Here is a 25539-nt window from a genome sequence, read left to right as displayed (position 1 = left end):
CAGGTCTTTAGAGCTTTACGGAAGGGCAGCTCTTGCTCCAGAGAGCACATTTTGAGAGGGAGGGTGTTCCAGAGCTTAGATGCCAGAAAAGACATAGAGCGACCACCCCAGTGCAATCTCTTAAACCTAGGAACCTTGAGTAGGTGCCCAGAGGCTGATCTTGGAGGTCTGCTGGGCACATACAAAGAAGCTAGTGATCGTAACAACGGAAGACCTATATCGTTTACTGCCCTATGAATTATGCATAGCGACTTAAACTGGATGCGGCACACCACCGGTAGCCAGAGGAGATCCTTGAGGGCCTTAGCAACTGAGTGACATTTGTGAGTCTCCGTAAGAAGTCGAGCTGCATATTCTGCACTATTTGCATATTTTCAGTCTTTTGATCACGTAGCATTGAAAGCCATGGTTTAAGATTCCCTTAGTCTAGGCGTGCCAGCACCAAGGCCTGGGCAATCACTCTTTTAGCTGTAAAAGGGAGGAACTTAAGAACTTCCCTCAGTAAACTCAGAATGCCATATCAGCTTGTAGAAATTAAGGTTGTGTACTGCAAAACATATAAGTAAGTAGGATACCTGGCCTCTGTGCCTGTCTCCTATGTATCCTACAGACCACCAGGTGCAAGGAGCAGAGATAAGCTGCCGAGCTGATCAGATATTTATCCTTTGTGGCCTTTAGTGTGTCCGCAGCTGTGAGAATCCCGACACACTTAAGAATGAGTAAACAATCCAGTCCCTCGAGCCCTGCGCTCATGAGCCTAGCATTCACTTCTGAATTCACCATCCTGACTGTCGACCAATCAGCTCGAGAAGCAGGTAGGCATATGAGGTTAGGAAACATATCAGTACAGCCATGCATCACTAGCAGCCCCATACCTAAGTGTTCAAGGCTGCTATTCATTTCTGTGACCAGCTGGTTAGGTGGATGAGGGGCAAATTTACCAAGGCCATGGAGTAGATGGAAATACTAAGTGTGGACAGTCATACTGAAATCAGACATGATGTGTACGATCTTTTGGATCTATCAGGCTGCTGCCACCTTAGAAACAGGGGAATTTTGTGTACCACAAATTTCAGGAGACTAAGCAAACCATTTTTAAGATCAGGCACAAACCTCATCGAAGAACAGTGGAAGCAGCCATATTGTGGTCAGGTCAAAAAACAAATAAGCATGAAAGGGGCCTGAATCTGTGTTACTCTCTGTCAATTAAATCTTCTACAAGAAAGGAAGCAACTGGGGAAATATAAAAAACTATTGCAGAGTGCTTAGGTAAGGACAGCATATGCACCAGTACAAGCACCTCTTCAATTTATAAGGAGAGCTCAAAAGTAAATACCTTTATGTACATACTAGCTTTCATTTAACAAGAAACTTGGAACAACTGAAACAGGGGCAACTCATGTGTCACTGGAGCCCAGAGTTCAAATAAGGCAGGCACTCATGGGTGCTTTACATATACAAGAGAATAACAAACAGAAAGTATAACTAAATAACATAGGTATAAAGCATTTTGCCTAGTGCACTCTGGTTTATAATCCCTCTGCAGCGCCAGAAATGCTAATTCAGAAATCAGCTTTCACAGATTCTGGCACTGCTACACAATGTCATGGTAGAGAAATGTCCAATATGATGCTGTAGCTTTTCTCAACACACCTTCCATCAGGGAGACATGTTCAAAATGAGTGACATACAAATATTTGTTAATTACACCCTATTTAAAGCATAAAACAGAATCAATATCTGTATTTGAGGCGGATCTTTGCCCCTATCTCTAAAGGCAGTGGCGGGTGGAGATCCTTGAAAGGGGCAGTGCAGAAACAATTGTGGTGAATTGGACCAGGGGTGGCTGCTTTCAGTAGCCCTTCTGATGTTTTCTCCTGGAAAATTAAAGATACGCTCTACAGCATTCTTTAGACGTAAATTGGCCAACTAGTTGGACATGGTTTATGAACTGAGAGTCTTACATGGTGTTTCAGGCAAGTCTAACTCTCTTCTGGAGTTTTTGGGTTTTACCCTTCTCTAGTTTTAAAAAACGTATGCCCTTTTCAGCACGATGGCCATAAAACTGAAATCTATAGAAGATACAGGCAGTTAAGAACATTTGATTTCACACAACATTATTTGTCATTGCATCTCTTTTTACATTTGCATTCTATTTCTTTCATTTTTCAAGTGCTTTGACTGGCAACAGTCTGATTGAAATGGACACAATGGAAAAATGGAAATTTGTCAAAAACTTACTGTTAGACTTGGCACCATTGGCGTGGGTCTCCCTTCCATTTTTTGCTGTTGCCTCATGTGTTTTTTTCTGGTCTAGATGCTTTGGGCACTTTGCCACTGCTGTTCAGTACCAAAGTGCAAGTGCTCCCTTTAGTAAATTGTTGTAATGGATTAGTGACTCCATGATTTGGTTATTTGATTTACTTGTCAGACCCTAGTACAGTGCACCATGTGTGCCCAGGGCCTGTAAATCAAATGCTGCTGGTGGGCTTGCAGCACTGATTGTGCCACCCACAGAAGTGGCCTTCAAAATGTGACTCAGGCCTGCCATTGCAGAGCCTGTGTGCAGTCTGGGACTGCCATGTCGACTTAGCAAGTGCACACACTTGCCAGTCCCCAAACCTTCCCTTTTCTACATGTTAGCCACCCCTAAGGAAGGCCCAAAGTACTCCTTTGGGCAGGGTGCATTGTATGTGAAAGGTAGGACATGCCCTGATGTGTGTGGCATGTCCTTATTGGGAAACACTGCCAATTTCGATTTTCAATATTGTTCCCGTAGGCCAGAAAGGGCAGTTAGTTTATAATATCATATAAACATAACTGGCCCTAGGAACAAGATAGGAAAATAAAGTTTAGTATGCCTGAACTCAGAATGTTAAAGTGCATCTTTTAGTGAGGGTGATTTTTCCATTCTGTATTTGAAAATGGCACTTTTAGAAAGTGTGTATTTTCTTGCCTAACCATCTAGTGTGCCTCTGCTAGGTTTGTGTATTGCATGTCTGGATTGTGAGTGACAGGAGCTGGGAGAGGGTGGTGGCTCCGGCAGTCTGATGAGTCAGGGCTGGGCTGAATGGGACCTGGTTTAAATTTAGAGAAGGGGGAAAAGATTTTCTTTCACCTGCCTGGGCCAGGTCTGCTTTCAACAATGCGGTCTCCACCTCCTGCCAGGAAGCTGCACCAGTGAGGACAGAACTGGTTTTGGCTGTGTACAGACACTCTCTGCCTTCAGAGAACAACACATTTGTGTGTATAAAAAGAGGGGCCCAGACCCCAGACTTTTAGATCACTTTTGGGAAATCAAGAGGAGAAGAGCTAGATAAGCTGAGGAGGAATACTGCCCCTGTGCTGGTTGCTGTCTGGGGTTGGCTTGCAGTGGCTGCTTGCTGCCAAGGAAAGGATAAGAAGGACTTTGCTGTTTGCTTTGTCACCTGCTTGAAGAAAAGTTCTCCAAGAGCTTGAAACTGAGCTTGCCTCTTGTTCTGACGTCTCAGGGACACAAAGACTTCACCACCAGCTCGCCCGAAATTCCTTGCTGGGAATTCCAACCTGCAAAGAGGTGCCTGCTGCTGTTTAGGACCTCTAGAGACTGTTTGTTGCTGGGAGCTGGAAAATCAACGCAACATCGAAGAAGCGTGCCGCATCTGCACCTGTTTTCCGACAAATCGCCGAAGAAACCGTCGCACTGCCTGCCGCAGCCAGAGAAATTGCCACGTGACTCATTGGGTGCAATGATCTCCAAAGTCCAAGATCACTGCACCGATACTGACGCAAGCCTGCTGTGTGGCTGCACGAAGCCATGGCATTGTACCTGATCGACGCACCGCATCGAGGCTCCAAGACTGTCGCATCTTTGGGGGACGCAGCAAGAAACGGATGAATCAACTCCCCACGGAGTAAGAAAACGATGCATCACCTCCTCTCCGGTAAGGAACCGATGCATCACCTCCCCTGCGCTGCAGTAAGGAAACAACACATCACCTCCCAGAAGCAAGGAACCAACGCATCACCTTCCCTGCGTGTAAGAAATCGACGCATCACTTTCCCTGCGCCCATTTTGTTTGTTTGTTTTGCTTGACGCATCCCAGGTACTTTGTGAGAAAAGTGCTGCATTTACAACTTGCATTGAAATTTTTAATACTGTATTGTGGATTTTGTCTTTTGGTCTTGTTTTGGTTTAGATAAAGATTACTTAATTTTCTAAACTGGTGTTGTGTCTATTTGTTGTGTTTTCACTGTATTACTGTATGTGTTCACAAATGCTTTACACACTGCCTCTGAGATAAGCCTGTCTGCTCGTGCCAAGCTGCCAAGGGAGTGAGCAGGGGTTATTTTAGAAGTGTATCCCCCTTGCCCTGACTAGAAGGAAGGGTCCCTATTTGGACAAATGTACCTACTTCTGCTAACTAGAGACACCCATTTCTAACCCTTACAATCTGAGGATGTACGGAGGAGAGTAGGACACATTTAACAGGCTCTGCATGTTATGCTATTGCTCACATTATGAGGAAACAACGGGCACAGACAGCTGGTAGTTACTCCACTCTAACATGCCACAGTCACTACATCGGTCCTGGCTAAGACTTAAATATTAGCTTAAAGTGTGTGTGTGTGTGTGTGTGTGTGTGCGTGCGTGCGTGCGTGCATGCGTGTGTGTGTGTGTGTGTAAATGTAATTAATATCAGCTTTTACATTTATTAAAATACACCATTTTGATACTGAGCTCCAATGACACATTTTAATTTATTTGATTAAATGACGTGGCCATTATAATTGAGCATCATGATAGACAAGGACTAGATAATTATTTGCAGACAACCGTATACATTTTTACACATAATTATCATTTTGGTTAATATATTTTGCGAACAGTCGAACATTTTTAAGGGAACAGCAGCTTATTTGGTTTTACTGGCATTCTAATGTGAACTACATAGTCACAATTCTAAACAACTGACTATTTACCTAGTAATCAGAACTATCACCACAACAGTAAAGCCAGGAAAAAAGACTTTTTGTACCTGATATGCATCTATAACCAGTTCTTCAAGATTTGTTGCTTCTGGTTTTAGTTCTTTGGCAATGGTACCAGGCAATAGCTGTAAAAGATCCTGACAATAATACAGTTTTAACGGTTGAAATACAAATATTTATGGAGAAATATGTTAGTATATTCAGCTGTGTACTTATTATTTTAACATTCAGATACCAGACTATGCAATCCCAATCTACTTGCAGTTTTTTCCTGACCTACTTGTTATAAGGGTGTGATACTTGAAACATGTCATTTGGGTGGCTTATGATTTCATTTCAAGACCAGAGGCTGCCATTAAGCATTACAACTTTAATGCTACTCCTGCAGCACCTTTGAAGAACACATAAAAACACTAGAACCAGAACCTTCCAGCCCATAAACTGAACATTCCTCCTCTTTTAATTGCTGCTCGTGAGGAGATAAGTACATTTTTTACAATCATTTGGTAAATGTATTGAATGTTGATGCAAGAGGAATAGTACTTTTGAGTCATCAGCAAAGTCTCCTAAGAATGATATAAATTATTTTATTTTTAATACATGTTATTTGTAACATTCTGCTTCCCCTAGCAGTAGGCTGAATAGACTTAGCAGTAAAATATAAAAAATCATTGCATAACGGAAATATATGATTGGCCCCTCTGACTAAACACAAAGCGGTCATAATGCAATTTCATCGGGCAAGAACGTAATGCACCGAATTTTCCATAATACCATGAAGTCATCTACTTCTTTCTTTGTCTGAACTCTAAGGACTTGATATTTCTTAGCAGTGATCTTCATTACACTGAATTATTTTCTTCCCCATTCACGCCTAAAACAAATGAAGAGGACCACTCCCAGAGCACTGCATTACTCTACCTCCTAAATAATGTTAACTAGAAGCCTTGAATAAAATGCACTTAGGCCGTCATTCTGCAATGGGAGTACATAGTTGGTGCTATTGTTTTTAGGTAATTAAGCCAACCCATCAACGGCACACCCCGCAAGCCATGCTACAGAGTGCCACAGTGTCAGGAGTGAAAAAAGGAGAATGTGGGTCAGTGTCATGAAGATTACTAGGGACCAATAAGGAGCACAGAGACTGAAGGGGTGTAATGAAATACAGCCACTTGTATAAAGCAACTCAACTAGAAGATCCAGAATATGTAGAAAATATAGTAGACGCAACCTCCAAGACAATTATCCCAAATTGCACTGCTGCACACCTCGAGTTTATAGTGGAAAGTAAGAGAACAAGGATGCCAATTTTGTGGTGTTAGAAATGTGCCACCGATATTCGCCATCATCAGCTTAGAAAAATATCCTTGGATGCAAACATAGTCTTTATGGAACTATCCAGAATAATAGCAGAAATCTGGACACCCCTATTACTCATTTGATTTATTTCCGATATGACCCAGACAACAAAAAACAGACAATGCACCAAAGACTCTAAATTAAATACCAATGTGGAATTCTTGTTGCTTCTCACCTCCCTGACTACATTCATGTATAAAGCCATGTGTCCTCGGGAAAGAAGCTTAAGCCCAAAAATGAGGATGAACAAGTTCTTGCTGCATGAAAAATCATACAAGTCATAGAATACTACAAGAATAAAAGTCTGAAGAACAAAGCACCAGATCTAAAAGAAGAAATCTCTTATATAAAATATGAGTGGACCCCAGCTCCTCTAGGCAATAGCATGAGGCCATGGCCCCCAAGAATTTCACATTGGATAGCAAGATTTACTAGTGAAACTACTAAAATAACTTAAAAGGGACAGTCTGAAGAGCTTTGGTCATTAGTGAAAGATCGACCGTTGGGAAAGGACACCGCACCCTGGGCAAGCCAAGTAAAATCTCTATAGCAGCCCACAACAATCTTTATTTTCATAATTTAATTTGGTGTTTTGCAATTACTTAAGTCTACTGCCTCCAAAATATATCAATGCATTTTGGCCTGTGTGTACAGTTACATAGGCCACTTCAGTCCAAAGTGCAAGGAATAAAGGGCCTGTTTACGACTCCGGCGCAGTTGCACCGTCTCTCCATCGACACAGCTGTGCCAAAGCCGCTCAAGGACTGCCCACCTTATTACGAGTTAAACTCGTGCAAGGAGGACGGTCCTTCGACTGTCCCATAGCGGTGCCTGGAAAACAGGCACTGCAATGTGAACAGCAAAAAAGTCCCAGCAAGTCATGGACTGTGACGTCCATGCCATGCTGGAACTTTGGGGGAATACAGACAGGGAGACATATGTTGTGCCCCCCTGAATGTATCCACATGGTGTGGGGGGGGCATGGGGGGCCCTGTAGGGCTCACTTTGTTCCTCCATAGCCAGCCTTTTCATGGCATGGCTCCAGCCATAAAAATGGCTGACATTGGTGGAATTCATAATTTGCTGAGCTGGACTGGGCCAGTCCCACTCAGAAAGTTACATTGTGGCACAGCTCCGCCACTGCCATGGTTGTCCGCCGCAATGAAGTAGTAATCCAGTGGACGGACTACAGCTACCGCTAGTCTGGCATTCCTACAAACGTCAGACTCATAATCGGTCCCTAAGTGTGTACCCTAGCAATGATATGTATTAGAAGTAGTTACCAAATGGTGAAAAAATATAGCTTTGGTGAAGAGCGGTTTCTAGTGACCTGCTCAGAATTAGTCAGGGTTTACATAGTTGCAAACCATCCACTGAAACAGTAAATAAATATCCAGAAAATGTTAATATATATATGGGGACAGCTTCCCTGCCGTGCATTAAAGAGCTAGAGGAATGTCGCAACTGAACGTGTGTCAGAGTCTGCGAGATCAGAACGTCAGAAGACAGTGTGGCAAAAGAGGAAAATCCATTCAGGGTCCAATGTCTGGCTCCAAGTCCTTAAAAAAGCCACAATCTTAGATTTAAAAGGTGTCTGTATTTGAATACCAGAAACCACACCACCAGTGGTTACATGCTGGGTAGTAGATTTGGATCTTCCATCTCCACAGCTAATAATTGGCAGTGTGCTTTCTCTATGTCACGTTTTTTCTAGTACAGCACCTTCTCTTGGGGGCAAAAAGGACAACTCTATGGTTACTCTTTTACATGAGTCTGCTGAAGCACCACCATCATTCCAAGACCTTCTTATCCCAGGTCTTGACTATAAGATTGGGATCAAGGGAAACAGGGAAAAATCATAAAGATCCATTTGCTGCATAGAAGATATGGCATACAACCTCAAACTTCTTAGCCTCCACCTCCTTATAGAAATACCTAAGGCATGCTTTGCCTATTATTGCACAATATTTAATATGGAGAGCAACATTTAATAGACAATCTCATAAAGAAGGTCCAGTGAGAAAGCCCTATTCAACCGTTTCTCCTGGACATGCCCCCTTGTCTGTGCCATTTTTTTTGGAGGGGGGGGGGGGTTCCCAAGCTTGAAGTGGTGTTTTTATTTCCTAAGCTTGCATTACTATTATCAACTGTGCCACATATGTGAGGAATAGAAAAAAGGGCACATGTATATGAGGTACAGAAAGAAGCCGATTTCACTGAGGCATGCTATGAATCATCTGTGCATGCATGTGTTAGTATATTAAAGCCAGACCTACTGAATTTTCACTGCCTGGTGGTTTTGGACTCCTGGTCACGTGAAGCTGAATCACAGTGCTGTAAAACTGCTATATTGTCCACAGCTACGGGCACTGCTGTATAACTAGTGGGGTGATCACCTCACTCCAGGTCGTTGAGCACATTGTCACCTGTCCTGAACTATTCATCTATAAATCATTTTTTCAGGTGTGTTTGTCTAATTAGTTTGATGGAAACAAAACAAGACCACAACACCCAGAATGCATTAGGTCATTACAAGAAAGTCCGAGACTGAAAACAGTGCCTGTAATGAACTGGAGGGAGGTAGTCACCCAGATAAATATCCATAAAGCAATATACGAGGCAGGAGAATATTGTTTTGTGCCTTAAATACATCTAGGATGATAACTAGGATATGAAAGTAAAATGTTTCTTTCAGTAGGTTTAAGGAAGATGGTGGTGCAGAGATGAGCATTCTCAAACTTGACACTATGATCATGGAAAGATATCTCAGAATAATGGCGATGCACAGTAAATTTCCAGCCATTGCGATGAAGGTTGAGTCATTATCAAAAATCTGCAAGAAGGCAATTTGAATCCTGCCAAATTAAAAAGAATCATCACTATATCTCCTCCATAAAATAATATGAATTCTGAGTGGATTGGAGGAATTAAGGTGGATTCCAAACTGTCCATGAAGAGAATGGCAAAGTTGGGAACAGAAATCACTCAGATCGATGTGCCTTTGATTTATAAATAAAATTGGTTGTCAAATAAGAAAATATATTTAGAGAGGCTAGTCAAAGGAGAGAAATATTAAAGGGTGTAAGTAGGACCTTGCCGTGGTTGTAGACTAGTATCAAGCAGGTTTTGAGTGACAAAAATCCCATCATTTTGGGGGATATTAGTGTAAATCAACTCAAAATCAAGGGTCTGTAAAAGAGAGTTTAAGGAGTCAAAAGGTTTATCTTCAATGTTAACTATAACTTGTGCCACAGCTAATTATTCCATATATTTCATCTCAAATTACATGTTCTATAACATCACTGCAACATTTGCAATGACATCATTGATGACAAAACTGTGCATGGCAGAGGGGAAGGTGATAATTATCTTAGGTCACACGTTATAGTTACTTGAGATAAATGTAACTGGTGAATTTCAGTGTTTTTTAAAGTTAAAAACGTTACATTGGCACTGAAAGGTTTACCTAACTATGACGCTACTTAACCTTGTTTTTCTTCAGTGGATGTATATATATTTGTACACAAAAACCCGTAAGCACCAATACAGAGGAACTGATTACGAGTGGTCGGAGTCAGAGTTTTTAGGGAATAACACGGATTTTAATGCATACAAACAAAAATCCGATTTATACGGCACATACCATACAGCTTTCCACTTTTAAATTCCTGCAGGTTTGAACTTCCACAATTTAATAAAGGGTGAGGATTTTAATCCCACATAACTCAGATTTCTGACGCCTGCAAAAACCCCAGAAGACACAAAACACTCATAATCAGGACTAGACCTTTTTAAATAGCAATCCATCTTCAGAAGTATTTTAGTGCACTTTTAACAGGTGAAGCTTGTGTTTTTCTTTGTGAACTGCATATATTTTGCGCACACACGTGGGATCCATGTCAGTTGTTTGCCAGAACTAATTTCATTAGTCGTGTTAAGGTTCTTCTTTAATTTCAAACCCATCCCTTTAATTTTACATACAAAAATAAAAAACGTATTTTAAGTATGTAAAACAAAAACGTTTAAAAACACAGTACAAAAGATGTGTTGGGGCACTGAGGCCTGGATTAACTGAGAACACAAATCCCTGAAGTGGAAACAAATGTAACCCCTGAACCTTTGTTGGGAAACACCCAGCCAAATACAAGAATACAAAGAAGCTTTCTTTGTGTTTGAAGTGTAAGTAAACCAAACTGAGAGATATCACTTGAGGAAACACAATCTACCCCAAAGCAGTTTGTCAATAACTAAAAACAGGGCACACAATGAAAAACATAATTCATTCGGACTCGGATGAATGAACCTACCTTATACCACTGAAAGGTTTTTCCTTTTACAGCAAAAACAGCATTGATATTGTTCTCTGTCAATTTTTCTGAGAGCTGCCCCAGTGATGGATGTTCCTATGAAACAGAAAACACAAAGCTTGATTGCTATATTCTGTGATCAATGACTTTGGTTTGGGACCTATACGTCAATAAAAATTACTTGTACAAAAGGGTATTCTGATAGATCTTTTGGATGATTTAAAAGAAAAGATTATCCCTGTTTTTGAGGAGATACATTATGGCAGAGCTAAAATAATAAAGCTAGCTAGAATATGAGGAAGATTTATGATGTTGTTTACTATAAAATGCTCTATTTATGTGCAACATTTGATATGCCAACTCCCATGGTCCACATCCATATTCAAAATACATTGTTATCTAATCTGCATGGTGTGGTTGGAGAAAAATGCTTTGTGATATGTGCACTGCGATGTATCCAACCTGAGCTGCATTGCCGGGTTGGAGACAGCATGAGGCTCAGGGTCAGACTGGTTTGCATATGGCCATGTCTGAACTGGGGTGGTGGAGTGAGCTAAAGAATGATGATGGATTAAACCCAGATCAGTTGACTGGGGGTGAGTGTTTGATTTGCTCTAACGCTCCGTGCATCATCCCCTTTGGTATCGCTTTGTTCGCCCTAAGTTGGCAGGGTATGCCCAGACGTGGATCCCTTGCTCACTTTGCCACTGGATTCAAGATAGCCTGGCTGACGAGGGTTATGAACCCGAAACCGGTCCCAGGATGCTTGTTTCCGGTCAAGGGAAGACATGGCTTGGCAGTTCGGGCTGGACTGTTCCCATGAGGCACAGGGTCAGACTGATTTGCATATGGCCATGTCTGAACTGGGGTGGTGGAGTGAGCTAAAGAATGATGATGGATTAAACCCAGATCAGTTGACTGGGGGTGAGTGTTTGATTTTCTCTAACGCTCCGTCCATCATCCCCTTTGGTATTGCTGTGTTCACATTAAGTTGGCAGGGTATGCCCAGACGTGGGTCCCTTGCTCACTTTGCCACTGGATTCAAGATAGCCTGGCTGATGAGGGTTATGAACCCGAAACCGGTCCCAGGATGCTTGTTTCCGGTCCAGGGAAGACATGGCTTGGCAGTTCGGGCTGGACTGTTCCCATGAGGCACAGGGTCAGACTGATTTGCATATGGCGATGTCTGAACTGGGGTGGTGGAGTGAGCTAAAGAATGATGATGGATTAAACCCAGATCAGCTGACTCGGGGTGAGTGTTTGATTATCTCTAACGCTCCGTCCATCATCCCCTTTGGTATCGCTTTGTTCGCCCTAAGTTGGCAGGGTATGCCCAGACGTGGGTCCCTTGCTCACTTTGCCACTGGATTCAAGATAGCCTGGCTGACCAGAGTTATGAACCCGAAACTGGTCCCAGGATGCTTGTTTCCTGTCCAGGGAAGACATGGCTTGGCAGTTCAGGCTGGACTGTTCCCATGAGGCACAGGGTCAGACTGATTTGCATATGGCCATGTCTGAACTGGGGTGGTGGAGTGAGCTAAAGAATGATGATGGATTAAACCCAGATCAGTTGACTGGGGGTGAGTGTTTGATTTGCTCTAACGCCCCGTCCATCATCCCCTTTGGTATCGCTGGGTTGGAGACAGCAGGCACAGGCTCCCATTCTCTCTGGGAGTGCAAATTGAGGGTGCTCAGGCCAATCATGCATGAGACCAGCATCAGGATTGGCCGCAGGGGAGTCTGGGAGCCTGTGCAGTGCAGCAAAATAGCACTGAGATGGTGATGCACCGAGCAGAAAGTAAGTGTTTTTCTTTCTTTTTCACCATCGTCCCTCATCTCCCCGCCTCACAACTCTTCCCTGATACCAGCCGCCACTGGTTCTGTTATTCACTCTGCTCTGAAAATCTTTTCATATCAAACATTCAAGGTATTTTTGGCACCTTCTATTTCATACAAATGCTATCCAAAAATACAAGTAGGTAATGCAAACAAATAACACTTTTATGTGATGTTATAAGGCCCTAGTTATTGAATAAATGTGATGATTTCATAGGAGAAACAGCATTTACAATAATGCTTTTACCACGCAGTGCCTTTACCATGCAGTCTTCACCACGCAGATGCCTGTAAGGCTAAAGCTAGGTTTTAGGGGTTTATAGAGGTAAAGGGTGGTAAATTTAGGATTTAGGGGTGGGTAGTGGTAGAGGGCAGTAAGGGTAATATTAGGGTTTAGGGTTGGATAGTGGTAAAGGAAAGTTAGGAGTAAATTTTAAAGAAAGGGGGCAGGGTAAAATAGTATTTTGCATCCAGTAATTTATGAAATTGAAACATTGTAGACTAAAAAGTATTTCCTCTTAATCTTTCTGTAAAATTGATGCATACACAATAATAACTATACTAAATGAAAGAGTTCATTTTGTTTTAACTACAATGAAAATGCACAGGTAAAAATATGATGTCATGACAGTGGAAATAAATGTGAGTAAAGATCGCACGTGATAAAGAACAACTATACTACAACAGGAACATTCACATAAAGCAACAGCACAGCAAAACTGACATGAGAAGCACACTGATTACTGCCTCACAGATCACAGATTTCATGTTACAATGACTTTACAAAGAGAACCAATATTCCTAATGGTCAGGAGGCCTCTTCAATCTGACTTTACCTTACTGCACTTATTTAAAACCTTGTATCGTAATTTTGGTTTTAAAGTGTTTTAAAAATTAAAATAAAAGAAAAAAATACCACCACATACACCTTATAAGCAGATGTGCACAGTTTATCATGCGATTTATTACCTTTGTTGAAGGAGGATACGGTATCATAACTCATTTCAGGATTCACCTCTCATGAGTCAGGGCCTCCCCTTGCTCAACAATGGGAATAAACAGCATTTTGCGCTTTGCGTGTCTGCGTATGTATTATTGCTTTGCGCCATAAAGAAGCCTTCGTTTATCGGTATTAAATAGTATTCATTTGCTTCACTCATATGTGTTCCAATCCAAGCGCTGGGATGTTCAGGGAAGGAGCATGAAGCTTAATATACTAATAACAGCAACCTTGTTATCCACATTTGCGACACGCCTAGCTCAACAGTGTTAAAGGGACATCTTCAGCTAAACCAATTATTTATACAATGCCTAGGTGTTAAATCGATACAGCATAATTTCCTTCTGACACAATGTTCAAAACGATCAAATATTATTGATAGGCTCTTACCATATTGGTTGATCTTGTGTATTCATTGTCTTCCAGGTGACACTTCCCATCATTAGGAACTACAATCCCAGCCAATTTGCTGTCGAGGGCAAGATGTGACATTTGATCTGTCATTACTAGAAGGAAGCGTTTAGCCTCTTGACGCCAGCCAATATGCTTCTAGAACAAAAGGAAAGAGGAGCTAAGCTGCACATTAAACCAATATTATCATTAATAAAAGTGCCATTAATTTGTGTAGCATGAATGTTACTATGCTTAGCTAATCACAAGGCTAAATATGTAACACATTTGCATATGTATTACACATTTAGACCCTGATTTCGAGTTTGCAAAACTTGGGGCTATTTACGCACCCATTAATTACCATTAGTCCTGGTTGAAGTATCGGCCTGATGTGATAAATATTTCCTAAAATGTGTTTCCACCATGGGAATAAGGCATAACACCTGGATGTAATATTTATCTGACCAAAATCCGAAGTTATTTTCCCCAGACATTTTTACTCGATTTATGTTGCCAGGTTTTTCCTAGAAAATATATCATGGGTAAACTGTGGGACTGTGGTAGTTATTGCACAACTCTGAATTCTATTCCCTGATCTCTAATCAGGCCACCAGTAAAGAAGTCAAGCCTCTCTTATCTCTACATATCTCAGATACTCACCTTTGGTGGGGTACAGAAAGAATGAAACAGATGCATAAAATATAATCAGAATCAATGCCTACACGTTTGGCTTTTTAACTGGAGCTTCCCCCACAAAAGAATAGCAGAACTCAATTGTAGACAGAAAAATATGCTAATGCTAAAACATTTGTGCCCTGCTTCCGTCTAATCAGCCCAAATGAGAAACTTGATCTAAGCACACCTACTACAAAGTGTCAGATCACACCAACCTAGACAACATGGGGTTTACTGACAGACGTTTAGCACACTGTAATGAACGTGTTACATCTAGTGCATCCTATGGAAAACAATGCAAGTTATTTTCCACGGGAACATTTTCTCCCCAGTGAATGTCAATCATTTAGAATAGAATAGAAAAAAGATGCTCAGTGTGTATTGGTTGCATTTTTAAGTTAAAGAGCTTTGAGTAATGCAAACCACAGCGCCTGGATACCCTCGTGAGTAATTAGCCGAGCTTTCAAATCCACATAACACAGCAACTGTTTCTAGGCCCATCTTTGTGTATGCTCTGCAAAGGTGGTCAGAACAAGCTTCATTCAGATGGAGCGTGTGCTGAAACCTTCATTTGTTCGCCACTGCCCAGACAAATAATTGATTCAACAGTGCCATGAAGGTGACAATGAATTCTCGACTGTATAACAACAATACCTTGACACAACCTTGATTTTGTTTTTCTTATACCCTGCTGTACATGCGATACTGCCTGGCCTTTCTTCAGGTTCTGTTTGTGAGCTAACTTAACTTCTTTAATTTCATGTTTGGACTTTTGCTTTGCAGACTGCCAGGCCCTTCTTTCCGTTTAATTTTATTTCCTGTATTCATTTTTCCTTGCTTGGTAGTTTATATGTTGAGACCACTTTTCACTACCTGACCTTAACTGCGTTCCAGAGTAAAATAATAGGAGAAATGTCGCTAAGCGACATTTCTCCTATTATCAAGGATATCGCTAACCCTGTAAGAGATTAAAAAAAAGCAGCGCTAACCGCGGTTAACACTGCTTTTTTACATCTGGTATTTTTCTGACTTAGCCATGATATCCTATGTAAGGTGGATAGCATGGCTAAGTATGTCTATCCCTCTCTGGTAGCTTGGCACAGAGCAGAGCAGAGCAGCCAGAGGCAATGTGTACAGTAATTGTGCAACACTTAATTTACAGTGACACAATGAACACATCACAAAAAGACTCCATCCAACATTGAAGAATAAAGAATATTTATCTGAGAAAATAAGATCAAAACAGCAAAAATCCGAACAGTAGAAGTTAGACATAATCTTTTAAAGATTAAATGCGAAAACAGTGCTTAGAAGTCAATAGCACTAAAAGGTTACTTGAGATCGTGCTAGCCCGGGGTGAATCCATAGTTCAGGGCCGCCACAACGGAGGGCAGGCTGGTTACAGAACCCACTCAGGGACTGCTGAAAAAGTACCTTTTTTGGAGCATCAAGAGCTCCCAGCATCGGTTCTGATTTACTTTGTCAGATCAATGCGTTGGAGTCAAGCTTCTCAGCGATGTCTTTGGATTGTGGATGTGTCGTCATCGAACCTCTCACGCGGGGCCTGCATTGTCACTGAAACAGCACTGTGTCGGCATCGCAGGGCACTGAATCGGGTTTGATCAGGACAAAGGAGTCAAAAAAAAGCTGCAGAACCCACTTCTGAGGCCCAGGACTTATGCAGGCACCTCAGTCAAGGGTAGGACTAACAGATGGCAGATTCAAGCAGCACCAGCAGAGTTTTTAGAAGTCTTTTTTTGTCCCTGAATCTTCAGAAAAATGAGAGGCAAGCCAACAAGCCCTTTTTAGAATCATGGGTTCAAGGATGTAGAGAACAGGCCCAGTCCTTCTCACTCCCAGCCAAAAAGCAGCAGGCAGCAGGCCCACAAAGCAGAGCAGGTAGCAAAGGAGCAGTCCCTCATCCAGCACAGCAAACAGCAGTAAGCAGGCCAACACAGCAATGCAGTTAGCAGAATGGCAGTTCCTCCAACAGCACAGCAGCTCTTCTTCCAGGCAGATTGTCCTTGGTTCCAGTAAAGTTCTGATTTTGTGGGTTCTGGGGTCGAATACTTATACCCAAATGTGCCTTTAAAGTGGGGGAGACTTCAGAGAAGCCTTTGAACATCACAGGGCTCCTTCCTTTCCTGGCCTGGCTCCAAATTCACAACAGGGGGTTATGAAGCCAGCTCTATGTGTTGGGGCAGGTACAGCCCTATTCAGGTGCACGTGTCAGCTCCTCCCTCCCAAGCTACATCAGGAAGGCCCATCAGCCTGGCGATGGGCTACCAGAATGCAAATGTCACACCCAAGCTGTCACCCAACCCAGACATGTATTCAGAGACAGGTAGAGGCACAGAATGGTTAAAGAAAGAAAATGCCAACTTTCTAAAAGTGGTAGTTTCAGACTTACAATTTAAAATCGAACTTCACCATAATTTGTGATTTGGAGTCCAGAGACACCAAACTCCAAATTTCTATCTGTTCCCAATTGAAAATTACACTTAACGATATTTCAAGGCAATCCCAATGTTAACCTCTGTGAGAGATAGGCCTTGCAGTAGTAAAAAACAGATTTAGCAGTTTTTCACTACCAGAGCATGTAAAACTCAAAAGTACATGTCGTACCTTTTAAATACACTGCACCCTGCTAATAGGGCTGCCTAGGGCCTACCTAAGGGATGACGTATTTGGGCCTGGCAAGTAGGTTAACTTGCCAGGTCAAAGTGGCAGCTTAAAACTGCACACACATGCTCTGCAATGGCAGGCCTGACCTATGTTTAAAGTGCTACTAAGTGGATGGCACAATCAGTGCTGCATGTTCTCTAGTAGAATTTAATTTGCAGGTCCTGGGCACATATTGTGCACTTTACTAGGGACTTATAAGAAAATTAAATATGCCAATTGTGAATAAGACAAAGTTACTATGTTTAGAGTACAGAGCATGTGCATTTTAGCACTGATTGTAGTGGTAAATAGCCTAGAATCCTTAAGCCAGCAAAAATGAAGTAAGCAAAACAGGAGGTCATGAGGCAAAAATCAGGGGAGGCCACACCAAGGATGTAAGATCTAACAGATGCATATCCCCACACTGGCCTCTAGAAGTAGGAGACACACATACATATGGTTAATTATTTTGTACTGCTTGCCCATAAAGCTTTTGTATGACAATGATGCTAATTATTATAGTACTGTTAGAAGTCATCATATCAAACAAAATGACCATAAGGGAAATCCCAAGCACGTTTCATCCCAGGTCCCTACATTAGTCAATTGCTTAGTCTAGTTCTTATCTAATATCTGTATATGTGTTCTCAGCCTCATGATTGTTATATCAGCTAAACGGTTATTAGAACACCCTAAGAATTTCTCTCCCAAGCCAGGTAAGTATCCTTGCACTAGTTATAAAGCCATCAGCCCTGCAGATGGTTATCAGCAGCTTTGCATGCCCCCTTAGCAATCAGTCTTGGCCTGCTGAAATCCTCACATCCATTTATATTTTGCCTCCAAATATTCTCTATGATGAGGAAACAGACAAATCCTGTGTGGTGTCTTGGATCATCGTTCCATAACACTAGCAATGCCTCTGTTACAGAAGCAAAGAGAAGGTAAGGCAAGTTTAGTCATATTTGTTTCTAATTTGTATGAGGTAGGATGACCTAACATCTGTATTCACTGCACTTAGCTCTGCATCTTTCAGAAAAAGGAAGACTTTCAGTTCTCTGTTTTGTTAGAGTGCTAATGTAAATTGACACCTCTGACACTAATGTCTGAAAATAACATTGTGATCCTGGACACACTGTTTAGCATTACCATTCAGAATATTCTCCTAGGCCCCAGACCTGTCACACACACATGCTAAAAAGTTGGTGCTTTCATGGTGGCCTACAATCAGGTCTGAACTATATGTATGATAAAGCATTATGGAAAGAAACCCTGACACACACAACACTTGCAGCACAAACAGCCATCCAGAATAGTGGTCTATGTGGTTGACTGATTCATTCTAGAACAAAGTATATTATTATAGGGGTAGGCTGTCACATTAGTATTATCACAGGTATGTGACTAGACAAAACCATGAAGACATCTGATTATTGGCATAGTTGTTACACTGTGAGAGCAAGAAATCTGACATTGCTATATTGAAGGCTGGTGATGCTTGCTAGGCCTGCTTGCCGCAACAAATCAGTATAGTATTTTTGAAACACTGTGGGTGATCATACTAGTAGCTATTACTGGCAAGCCAGAAAAGTTGAAACTATTTAATAAGTGGCATGGCTTTCAGATTTGACATATGCCCAAGGGGAGAAATTAGAATCTAAGCTGACAGTAGAAGAAATTGTGGTATCAATCATTGCTCTGAGGAGGAAAAAGACCTCCAAGTCTGATGGCTTACAAAAAGAATCCTATCACACAAATTAGGTTAAATTACATGATAGCAATTAGGAAAGCAAATCTAATAGTTCCCCCCATGGTAAACATATGTGGCAAGGTTCATCATACTTGGTTTCATATCACTTAGTACTCCAACCAAATCTTGCTTACAAGATTCCGGGGATAGTCCGTGCAAAACAAATATGAGTTTTACTTGGTGAATTACAATTGGAATGGTTTCCGGTAGGTGCATAATGGTAGCTATCCTTGGGCTTCTTTTTCATTTCACCTTGGAGACGGCCAAATGAGATTCATTACCCTTGGTAGCCTAACATAACAAAAAAAAGGTGTTTGATATGCTAGGCTACTTTTATGTATATGGTGTTCTCTTAAGAATGTGTTCTTTTCCTACTATTTTAGTGTACTTCAAGCAACAACATGTGGACTCACTAGCATGTGTGAAGATGGGTAAAGTATTTGAGGTAGTTTGGAGTGTCATTGGACAAGCATGCCAGCTATAGTCTATTCTATATGACTTGGCAGTGGAGCCACAGGCATGTAGAATTAAAGCAAATTATATGGGCCTGTTAATTGCCTGGACCAGCAGGAAACAATTGATTTCCACAAAGTGACTCACCTTCCACCACCGAAAACCTCCACTTCCAGATCCAAACCAGCCCCAGAAAGACCCTACATGGCACCCTCGTCTACAGACCCCCAGACCTCGAACTTCGTTCACCTCTACCATCGCCGACCTCATTGCACCCCATGCCATTGCCTCCATTAACTACATACTCTTTGGAGACCTGAACTTCCACCTCAACAACCTCAGCGACCTCAACTCCACCGCCAACCTTGACAACTTTGCCAACATCGGACTGAAACAGCTCATCACCACCCCTACCCACAAGCACCCTCGACCCCATCTTTGCAGGAGGGAACAACATCCACTTCAGCCACACCACGCAGCCCCTTTGTACGGCCCACCACTGCGTACACTTCTCTTTAATCAATGCCACCGCCCACCACGAAGGAACTGGAGCATGGTCACAGAGGAGCACCTCAACTCCACCCGCAACCACGATCCCCCTTCTGCCTTGACCGACGCCAACACAGCCACCAAAGACCTACACCGGTGGATCACCAACTGCACAGACAAACTTGCTCTCCTCTGCAACCCCGACGGACAGCGCCCCATGAAGGCCTCTTGGTTCATCACCGACATCCAAGAATCCAGACGCACCTGCAGACATCTTGAAAAATGAAGGAGGGACAGCAAAACCACAGAAGACCAGACCACCTACAAGAACGCCATCACAGAATACCACCAACTCACCAGATCCACCAAAAGGACCTTCATCCGGAACAAAATCCTCACAACTCCAGCAACCCAAAGGAACTCTTCAGCATCATCCAACAATTCACCAAACCCCCCACTAAAGCCACGGATATCACAGCCAACCAGGAACCCTTGCAACAAGCTCGGCTCCTACTTCCATCTGAAAATCAAGGCCCTCTATGACAACTTCAGCGAACAGACTCCAAAAACCACTCCTTCCTCCAGCGACAACAGCCAGCCTACCATTGCCGCTTGGACCCCAGGCAGCAAGTCTACCATCACAGCCTGGACCCCAGTCACCACTGACGATACTACCACGACCATGAAGAGCACTCACTCAGAAGCCCCCACAGACCCCTGCCTGCTGCACATGTTCAACAAAGCTGCTGCCGCCATAGCAACCAAGCTACGACGCATCAATGCCAACTTCAAATCTGGCACATTCCCAGATGTCTGGAAATGCGCAGAAGTCAAGCCCCTCCTCAAGAAACCCTCTGCAGACCCGATGGACCTGAAAAACTACAGACCCATCTATCTCCTTCCCTTCGCAGCCAAAGTCACTGAGAAGATCATCAACGCCCAGCTGACAAACTTCATTGAACAGAACCCCATCCACAACCCTTCCCAAACTGGATTCCACAGCAACCACAGCACCGAGACCACCCTCCTCGCTGCCACAGAAGACATTCGCACAGTCCTCTGACCAAGGCCACACCGCAGCCCTCATCCTTCTAGACCTCTCCGCAGTCTATGACACCATCTTCCCCCACCCTCTCACAGCCAGACTCCATAACGCTGGCATACAGGGAACCACCCTCGACTGGCTCCGCTCATTCTTCGCCAGCAGAACCCAAAGGATCAGACTCCCGCCCTTCCTCTCCGGACCCATAGAGATCAACTGCCGAGTAGCCCAAGGATCATCACTCAGTCCCACGCTCTTCAACATCTACATGGTCCCCCTCGCTGTCATCGTCTGACAGCATTGACTCAGAATAGTATACTATGCCGACAACACCCAAGTCATTCTCTCCCTCGCAAAGGAACCCAACGCCATCAGACTCAGCTTCCAGGAAGAAATGAAAGATGTTGTATTCTGGATGAGCAGCAGTTGTCTGAAGGTCAACTTGGAGAAGACAGAAGTCCTCATCCTCTGACCAACCCCCTCAGTTTGGAACAACACCTGGTGTCCCACTGCCTTCTGTAACCCCTCCACCCCCATGGAACACACCCAGAGCCTCAGCATCATACTCGACTCATCCCTCACCATGACCCGCCAGATCAATGCCGTTGCCTTCACATGCTTCAACACCCCCTGCATCCTTCACAAGGCCTTCAAATGGATGCCCCCCAAATCCAGAAAGACCATCACCCACGCACTCATAACAAGCAGACTGGACTACGGATACGGCCTCTATGCTGGAATCAACAAATCCCTGCTACGCAAACTCCAGACCATCCAGAACACCACGGCCAGACTCGTCTAAGGCATCGCACGACATGATCACATCACCCAACACCTGCAAGACCTCAACTGGCTCCCCATTGAGAAGAGGGTAACTTTCAAGCTTCTCACCCACGCCTACACATCCCTCCACAACACCGGACCCAAATACCGCAACGAAAGAGTCTCCTTCCACGTATCCAAGAGAAACCTCCACGCTGACACAGTGCCGACTTCACCATAGCAGAAACCAACCCTATGCTTCCGCAGAACCAGAGCAGGGAGGAGAGTATTCTCCTACGTTGCGGCAGAGGCCTGGAACGAGCTCCCGGTCAACATCAGATGCTCTCCCACTCTGCACACCTTCAGGAAGAGCCTCAAGACCTGGCTCTTCGGCTGACTCAGAGCTGCACCCCCAGTGCCTCGAGACACTCATGGGTGAGTAGCACCCTTCACAATTCCCTGATTGGTTGATTGATTGATTTCCCTTTATGCTTGTGCTATACTACTAAATGTGAAGGAGTAACCAGAAGGTCTAATGATGCGTAGCAAGGTGAATGATTTCAAGTTATGTTATGTCATGTCATGTTAGGTTATATGGATATGTAAAGTGTGACTGATTACCCGATAATTTATCCAGGCACTTGAGCAGACGTGAAGGTCATCTGCAAGTTCTTAGTTGTAGAGTCAGTGCTTCAACTTTCTGCGGAATTCCGTAAGTGAGGTGGAGGCTGCCCTTAGGTGAAGTGGGTAGGTGTTCTGTGTTTTGGTGCAAGGTATTTGAAGGCGGGCCCACCTGTACTGCTTCAGCAGATGAAGGGTGTGTGTGCAGGCGTGTGCGAGAGAGAGCGAGGGGCAGAGCATCAGTGTCTGGTGGGCTGGTGAAAATGGAAGCGGGATTTGAGGAATGCTGGTTCAATATTGTGCAGTAATGTGTATGTGTGTGAGGAGTTTGAAGTGGCAGTGTTTGTGTATCAGCAGCTAGTGTAAATATCTGAGGTGAGGTGTGATGTGGGTACACTGGGGGAGGTCCAGGATGAGTCTGGTGGCAGCGAACTGAATGGCCCGAAGACACTGGAGGAGCTGGTTGGGGATACCAGCATAGAGTGTGTTGGCGTGGTCAAGTCTGCTGGTGATTTTGGCTTCAGTGACGGTACATCTGGTGCTTTTAGGAATCCATCTGAAGATTTTTTTAAGGATGTGTAGTATGTGGAAGAATCCGCAGCTGCCTCCGTTCACTTTAGCAACAACGTTGAGCCTGTCATCTAATAGGATCCCCAGGTTGCCTGCAGGGTTGGTGAGTGATGGTGTAGGACCTAGATCTGATGGTCACCAGTTGCAGTCCCAGGGGGAGTTTTAGTTCCTGAAGATCAGCACATCAGTTCTTTCTGTGTTGAGTTTCAGGCACTTGGTTTTCCTCCATTCTGATATGTGGATCATGCATTTGTTATAGTTGGATCTGGTCGTGGAGGATTTGTCTGGCATGGAGAGGATGAGCTGGGTGTCATCGGTGTAGGAGATGATAGAGATTCTGTGGGATCTGATGACATCCATGACTAGAGTCATCTAAATGTTGAACATGGTGGGGCTGAGGGGTAAACCTTGAAGGACTCTGCAAATCAGGTCCTTGGGTTCCGATTTAGGGGGGGGTCTGGCTTGCTGTGTTCTCCTTGTGAGGAAGGAGCATATCCATTTTAGGGCAGTGTCTTGGATGCCTGTGTCATGTTGTTTAATGAGGGTGGAGTGAGACACAGGGTAGAATGTTGCCGAGAGGTCCAGTAGTAAGCGGGCAGCAGTTTTCCTCAGTCTAGCAGATTGCAGATTTCATCTGTGGGGCAATAAGTGCTGTATCTGTGCTATGAATGCTGCAGAATCCAGATTGGGAGTGGTTGAGAAGAGTTTGGGAGATCTAGGTGGTTAGTGAGTTTGTGTGATTGCTTTCTCTCTCACCTTTGCTCAGTACAGTAGTAGGGAGATGGGTCGGAAGATGCTAAGTTAATTTGGGTCAGCGAATGTTAGTTTTGGGAGGGTGTTACAGCAACATGCTTTTACTCCTCTGGGAAGGTTGCAGCCTCAATGGAGGAGTAGGTGATGTGGGTGAGGAATCTGCTGATCACGGCTCCTCCTAGGTTGTAAATATGGTGTGGACAAGGGTCTGTGAGGGCCCTGGAGTGGATGGTTGATATGATTGTGGTGATGTCTTCCTCAGTGAGTGTTCTCGAGTTGGTTAAGTGTCTGCCCAAGAGGTAGATCTGCAGTTTGCTCATGTCCTCTTGATTTGGTTGCTTTCAAAGTTGTAGTAGAGCTTGTCAATTTTGTTGTTGAAGTAACTTGAAAGGTCGTTGCACAGTTCCTGTGAAGGTCTGATGGATTTGGTTGAGGTGTCTGGGGTGCTGATTTGCTTGATAACGGCAAACATCTCTTTGCTGCTGTTGGAACTGGATTCGATACTATCTGTGAGAGCTCTTTTCCTCATAACTCTCAGGAGGTGGTAGCAGTGTCTGAGGGAGGCTTTGTAGATTGATCTCACCTCGGCATCATGATTGGTTCTCCACTTCCTCTCCAGCAGCTGCAAAGTCTATTGGAGTCCAGGAGTTCTTCCGTATACCAAGACGCCTGGCTGTTGGTTCTGCAATGTTTGTGGGTTTTGATGGGTGCAAGGATATTGGAGCATTTGAAGATCAATTGTTTTAAGTTGGTGATGTCTGCAGCCAGGTCATTGGTGGTATTCGGTTGGTTTTCTTTAAGATTATCACTCTAATGAGTTTCCATTATTCTTCTCCAGTTCCGTATGGGTTGATTGCCGTTGATAGGAGTTTCGGTTTGTCTCATAGAGATATTGAGATGGATAATGTAGCTGTCGGTCAATGTGAGTTGAGAAGTGGAGCAGTAGTTGATGCAATTCCCAGAGGAGAAGATTACATCTAAGGTGTGTCCTGCATTGTGAGTAGGATCCGTGACAAGCTTGGCAGTCCTATGTTGTGTAGACTTTCGAGGAGTCGGTGGAGCAGTGGTCAGAGGGGTCTTTCAAGTGGAAGATGAAGTTGCCAAGAAGAAGGATTTTTTTGGAGTTCATGGTGAATTAAACTTGAACAAAGAATGTTTGTTACCTGTGCATTTCCCTATGGTTGCTGAACCGATAGATCGTTCACCTCAGTCTGAGCAAAGCAAATCAGGAGTTCCGAAATATACCAGGACGATGTACAGAATGATGAGCCAACCTGAGCAGGATTGGAGAAGTCCTTATAGGCTCTTTGGTATTTTGTCTTTAGTTCCCTCTTTCAATGATGGTCAGATTTATGTTAACTAAAATGTTAATGTTTCACTCGTTTCTGTATTGTTTCGACATAACAGTTTTTCTTTTTGTTCCAAATGCTCCTTTACAAAGACCTAAATGCTCTGACTCTCATCCGTAGCTGCAATGATGAATGGAGCAAACTTGCTATTGACACCGGATGAAAACATTTCAAACCTTCCATTGTACCAACCTGTGTGTGGCTGAAATAAGTAGAAACAGCTGACAAACAGCCTCCTGTGTTTATAATGCCACTAATAGCATCTAAAGTAGAGCACTAAGGGATACTTGGACAACAGCTGAGTATTCCTCAAGGATATCCAGCTTGACTCCTTTTGTATATATTATCATTTGTTGTTTGGGTATCCCAACTATGTAAATCTCACCATCATTTGTGTTTGTTTGTTGTGTCCCTTCCTGTTGCTGTACATACTTCCTCACGTGTCACTTGCGCCATCACCATTTTTATGCACAGTATCCCACAGGTTGCTTGCCATTCAATGTAACGCAGTGCCACCCTTACATATGTTTGAATACACGAGGTTATAT

The 25539-nt window shown here is 43.4% G+C and overlaps 1 protein-coding gene across 1 annotated transcript in view; it reads right to left on the bottom strand.

Moving 5' to 3' along the window:
• Window positions 1–25539, bottom strand: part of ITGB8 (integrin subunit beta 8) — a 288300-nt gene that overhangs the window by 110855 nt on the left and 151906 nt on the right. Inside the window, 3 exon segments of the mRNA XM_085630937.1 lie at window positions 5019–5108; window positions 10638–10733; window positions 13864–14022. Coding sequence (XP_085487063.1) covers window positions 5019–5108; window positions 10638–10733; window positions 13864–14022 — 345 coding nt within the window.

The sequence above is a fragment of the Triturus cristatus genome, chromosome 10 (genome assembly GCF_964204655.1).
Source record: "Triturus cristatus chromosome 10, aTriCri1.1, whole genome shotgun sequence".
NCBI classification, from domain to species: Eukaryota; Metazoa; Chordata; class Amphibia; order Caudata; family Salamandridae; genus Triturus; species Triturus cristatus.
The sequence above is the reverse complement of the archived record's forward strand: the minus strand, read 5'-3'. Positions and strand labels throughout refer to the sequence as shown.